Source organism: Helianthus annuus, chromosome 15, assembly GCF_002127325.2.
Source record: "Helianthus annuus cultivar XRQ/B chromosome 15, HanXRQr2.0-SUNRISE, whole genome shotgun sequence".
NCBI classification, from domain to species: Eukaryota; Viridiplantae; Streptophyta; class Magnoliopsida; order Asterales; family Asteraceae; genus Helianthus; species Helianthus annuus.
Genome location: NC_035447.2, coordinates 54,216,213 through 54,222,288, shown reverse-complemented (window position 1 = coordinate 54,222,288; position 6,076 = coordinate 54,216,213). Strand labels below are relative to the sequence as shown.

Here is a 6,076-nt window from a genome sequence, read left to right as displayed (position 1 = left end):
AAAATATTTAGGGATACACACCCTCCTTTATTTGGTGAAAATATAATTTCCCTTGAGAGCAAAACAATACACGCTAATTATCAACTTGAAGAATCTTCTAGTTCTTCATTATGTTTCACATCATAATTGACTCGGTGTGGTCTAACCGGTCATGCCAACTAATTAAATAATTATGATCCATAAACTTCTGGTTTATGATCATATGTGTATTACTTGCTCGTATGTAATACAAAACGTATGATACGAGAGAATATATTACAACTTCAGAGTTCAAACCATCACGTTACGCAATCACTCCTTAGTTTGCCACTTTTGTGGTCCATTATCATTATTAAGCTGACCATTATTACAATTCTTATAGTCATTCTCATCATTACAAGTTTCTCAATTAGGTCCATCATTAATATATAATCATATTCACTTTTGGGAATGGAGTAGAACCAAAACAAGCTTCATAGTTTTTCATTATTTACTCGGTCACATGAGTATAAAATCATTTCATTTTTTCATGACTCTTATAATGATATTGCTACTTTAGGAGCATATGTCTCAAGTGTGACAAATGAAAAGAATTTAATCGATTTTTCCTTGTAAATAATGTTCTCTTTGCTTACCATCAATTGAGAAGTAGATGAGTCGTATAAGATTTATCAATCTTATATCTTACGACCTTTATAATGATCATTGTATAGGCATCCCATTATTAACATGGTTGATCTCATTACATGAGCATCATAACAATTTTCTCAATTACCATGATTATGAACTTTACACCAATTATTATATCATCACATTCAGTTCAAGGAATGGATTATAACCAAACAACTATCACGGTGACATCATTACAATTTTCTTAGTTATTATATACATGATCGCGACCTTTACATTGGTCATTATATCATCACATTTACTTCATGAATGGATTAGAATCACATAACTTTCATGGTGATCATTTCAAACCTTACATATTCTTTAACAATCTTGCTTCTTCAAGAGCATATTTGAGGTTTGACAATGGAACTTTTTTATTCCACATGTATAACTAATCTTTTCACCACATAACATTAATTATACAACCGAATCATTAAGATTTATCAGTCCAAAATCTTACAAGCATCAATAAATTTACAATAAGCTTTAGTGAGTTTGAAACTTCGAATGTCATACTATAAATGAATCTTGATCACTATTCATACCCCTTTCACCAAATGAGCAAGTTCTCCGGACTTAACGGCTTCCTCAATTCTTTTCTTGAGCTGGAAGCAATCATTGGTGTGGTGACCCTTTTCTTCATGAAATTCACAATATTGTGTGGAGTTCTCATTTTTCTGCTTTTGGGGAGAGGCCTAGGAAGCCGAAAGTTCTGCTTGACTTCCTACGTTGCAAGGATTTCTTGAGGAGTCTTTGTGAGGGGTGTGAAAGTTATGCCTTTCTCCCTGGTGGAAGGGTTTCGACCTTCAGGCCTTCGATGGTCTGAACCCTTTTGACGTCTGTCATAGGAGTTGAAGTTCCCTCTTTTCCTAGCTGGGCTGTTGCTTCGCCAATTAGAACCTCTTTTCCTTTGCTCTTTAATATCTACTGCCTCCTCTCCCCGAATATGGGCTTCTGCTCTTTCGAGAGCTTCTTCCGAGGTCTTGGGCAGGGATTTGTTGAAATCTCTTGTGAGATACTTTGAGGTGATAGCATTTATAAAACCAGCTACCCTCATTTTCTCGTCTGCCCCTACATATTTGAGACCTTCCTTCTTGTATCGTTCGATAAACTCTCGAAGACTTTCATCATCACGTTGTTTTATCTGAAAGATCACCGTTGCATATTTGACATATCGCCTTTGTTGGGAGAAATTGGCCAGAAAACCCTTGCTGAGGTCGTCGAAGCTTCGAACGCTTCGAGCAGGTAAATCATTGAACCAAATCCTGGCTGATCCGACAAGAGTTTGCATGAACATTAGACAGCATTCAGCGTTTGACCATTTCTCAATCCTTGCTGCACCGGTGAAGATCTGAAGATGGTCCTCAGGATCTTCAGTTCCATCATATGTCTTGATGTGGGACGACATTTTGATCTTTGTTTGAAAATCATAATCAGCTATTTGCTGTGAAAAGCATGAAAGGTTACTTGGCTTGTAAGGTTTGGCTAAATCTTCTTCAACCCTTGCACCCACGTTGTTTTTGTTTCCTTGGGTTGCTAGCACTTGATTGATGAAGTGCTGCCAAGGGAAATTGGCCATCATCTGAGGCATAAGGTTGAAGCCTTGAAGGCTTCCGGGTGCAACAGAGCAGTCAACTCCCAAGGGAGTGCTCATAACGGCAATTCGTGCCAAGGGGAGTACCGACAAGGCCTGTTCCCATGAAGTCGTTGTTAAGGGTGGAAGGCTCGTCATCGGGGACTGTAGGAGCTGGTCAAGGGTCAGCTCATGGCCTAGTGGAGCACCACTTGTAGCCGGTTGGGACGAGAAGAGAGGGTATACGGTGGGATTCGGCCTTGCGGACAGATACGGGTTAGGATTTGGAGGATTGCTGGGACCTGCCTCATCCCTAGATACAAAAGGAGGGATGGGAGGTCCAGGAGATAATGTCGGCTCAGGTTCATCATAGTCTAAGCGGATCCTCACTCCTTTGTCCCTTTCCCTATTAACATATTGGTTGAGGAGAGACCTCAACTCAAGGAAATTGTGGGCACCCCCTTCAGGGGTAAGCTCAACACGTGCTGGTGTGTCAGAGACGCCAACGTTGGGGGAAGGGACTCCGGATCTGGACGGATTTTGGGTGTTGAAAGTGAGAAACTTGGGAGTGCTCCCCGGAGTTGAGAAAGAAGTTGGTATAGCCACATGAGTTTGGCTAGTACCCGGGGTAGAGGTGTTTGGAACCTGATTTACTTCTCCTGGGGATTCACTTTCTGACATGGTAGTTTCAAGAGAAAAGAGCTACACTACTAGGTCTTTTGGAGGAGAAATAGCGGCGTAGCCCCACGGTGGGCGCCAACTTGTTGATGCAACAAATAATAAACCAAAGATAGTAGCTTAGCTGGTTAGGCAAAAGGGTTGAAGGGTTCAACTTTGCCTAACGCAGGTTGTGGGGTCCCCCCACGTTTGCAAGACGTGGAGAGAGGTTCACTAGTTTGATTTTGTGATTTGCTAAAGGTCCTCCTCTGAATTGTGTTCAGATTTGGGTGAATTAGCAAAAGGAATGTGTGTGATGATTGTGAGAGAAAGTATCTTGCGAGAAGCAAGTACTTGTGATGTATGACCAGAGATTTCGGGAAATCAAGGCTGGCCAGGAATGTCCTCCTCAGTTAATGAAGTGTCAAATTTATAGGAGAAGACATTTCTCGAAGGGGAATGTATTTGACTAGTGACCATGCTTGCAGTGGGGGTTTTGCCCTTTTTGGGGGTTGAAGGCTTTGATCTGCGGGTAAAAGAGTGTGTTCTGTGTGTCTGTGCTACTTTTGCGGCTGGTGAGTTGGTGAAGCAATCCGGAGATGTGACTACTTACTGTTCCCGTATTGCTTTACTTCATCTCCTCAGTTTTTCAACCTTTGAACCATTTAACCCTTTGAGCATTCATGTATTTAAGTCATTTTATTTAGTCTTGGGCTACCCCCGTCATTAAGGACAAAATGATAATGTCTGATGAGAAGCAACAAAATAAATGACATTTTGTGTGATTTCATTAGTTAAAGGACAATGCATACGATTAAGTTAAAACTTGAAGAAAGTAAATTGCAATTTACTCCTGTAAAAACTATAAAATACACGATTAGAGTATGGATGCATATTTGACTATAAAATACACTATTAGAGTATACATGCATATTTCTAGACTTGTATAACTCTCAAATATATTAATAATAGTATACTTGCATGTTTCTAGAGAGTAATGATTAAGAATAAACTATTTAATAAATTATTAATATATAATTTTTTTATATTCTAGAGAGAAATGATTAAGAATAAACTCAGGGCCGGCCCAGAGGGGGTGCAGGGTGGGCCACCGCTCAGGGCCCAAACCCTCCGGGGGCCCGATTATTTTTTATAAAAAGTTATATGTATTAATTGTGTATATCTACACTTTGTTTCAAGTGAATGAACAGATTGGAAACTTGCTTTGATGGTCTATATTCCCAAATTAAAACTGCTGGATGGATGATGTATGCTAAAGTTCGATTCCCTCTAAGGCATTTTTGCCTAATTTATTTTTTTATCTTTCATTTTCTTTCCCATTTAATTTTTCCCTTTTTTTTTGTTCCCCCTCAAGGCTTTTCAGCCTAATTTATTTCATTTCTTTCCATTTAGTTTTTCCCCTTTTTTTCTTTTCGTTTTTCCATTGTTTTTCTATTTCAATTTCTATTTTAATTTTTAGTTTTGTTTTTCATTTTAAAACTGAAATCTTATATTATTATTTACTTTTTTTATTCTTTTATTTTTTTTAAAATAATTATAACTAAATAACTATTTAAATTTTTTCTTTCCTTTTATTTTATAATTTAAAACTAATGAAGCAAAGACGCTTTAAAAATATTATAGATATATTTTTTTAGATTTTTTATTTTAGTTTTCATGGAGAATGTATTAAAACAGACAAAGTTTTCATAAAAAAAGGTGTATTTTAGCGGCCCATTTTTTTCTTTTATTCTTATGTTCTCTAGTATATATATATGTACTAATTTAAATAAATTTATTTTTTCTTTCTAAAATTAAGTTATTAACTTTATATTGTAGGGGCCCGTTTTCTTCCGCTCGCACAGGGCCAAAATCTTTTTTAGGATTCTCGGAGACGGCCCTGAATAAACTATTTAGTAAATTATTATTATATAACTTTTATATATAAAAGATATGATGGTTATTCATGTATAGAGTAAATGTAGCCTGAATGGTTCGGTGAAGTTCAAATGCTACCCAATTTCCATGCTCACATTTTCAACATTAACCAATCAATGAAAGGAGGGTAGCTTGGGTTTTGATATATATGTAACTCCTACATGGACCATTTAGAATTAGGAAAAAAAACACTCTTATATCTTTGCACTTATAACTATGAACAAAGACATTTTGTACTCTTATATAAATGAAAACTTAATTAGCCACTCAAGCCGTTTCGAGTATTACCAAACTTGCACACCATTGTCTTATGTGTCTTTAATGGTGTGTGCATGGGGTGGGTTACTTGCCAAATTGAACTAAACTTAGCCTATAAGAAAGCCCATTTGTCTTCCATCTTTAAACCACAAATCATCTCCCAAAATGGCTACAACTCTTCACCAAGTCATGACCCTCATTCTCCTCTTCCATGTCATCATCACCGTGCTTGTGGCGGGACGTGATATCCCAAACACAAACCTCAACAAACATGAAGTTGCCAAACACCCCGAGTCACTGATCAACCATGACCGCGGTTACCTAATTCCAGGTGTTGGACGCGGTATTAAGCCTAAGTGCAAGGACGGGTTTAACCCATTTACCTACAACCCTATCACTGGGGGCAATAACGGTGGGATCCTAGGCGGACATGGTGTTCCTAGGTTTGGTGGAGTTGGTGGTCGAAGCTTTGTGCCGGGTGGTGATGACACGTTTGTTCCGAACCCTGGTTTCGAGGTCCCGAACCCTGGACGTGCCTCCACCGCTCCCGGTCCAATTAGTAATTGAGGGTGTTCTAGGTTTTGCTATGTAACAAAGAGTGAGTCTGGTCAATAAAACCTACTGGTGTAGTATTGTTTCCTTGGTATGTATCATGTATGAATGTATGATTGTAGTTGCAAGATTAATGGAATTAAATTGCTTTTGGCCGGTTGCAACTTATTTTTAATCAAATAGATATCCTAAGGCTTTTAACTTGGCTTTAATGTAAACTAGTTGTTGGTTCAGTTCTGTTTATACATGAAGGAAAACAATAAAACATACCTGTTACAGCAGATAGTGCAGTGGAGAATCCAGTAATGGAGTTCGACATGCCTGTCATCTTGATCTGGTTCCTCCTTAGGGTGCTGACTGATGATGGGGACTAAGAAATCGAATAGGGGATTCGATTAGGAGAGGAGGTCGAAAATTGATGTTATGGCTAATGGGTTGTGTGTAATT

At 38.2% G+C, this 6,076-nt stretch overlaps 1 protein-coding gene across 1 annotated transcript; it reads left to right on the top strand.

Moving 5' to 3' along the window:
- The first annotated feature begins 5,212 nt into the window (after positions 1 to 5,212).
- Positions 5,213 to 5,797, top strand: LOC110921296 (putative cell wall protein). Its single transcript, XM_022165587.2, has one exon. The coding sequence runs from the start codon at positions 5,243 to 5,245 to the stop codon at positions 5,642 to 5,644; it is 402 nt and encodes a 133-aa protein (XP_022021279.1). The 5' UTR covers positions 5,213 to 5,242; the 3' UTR covers positions 5,645 to 5,797.
- Positions 5,798 to 6,076: the final 279 nt, after the last annotated feature.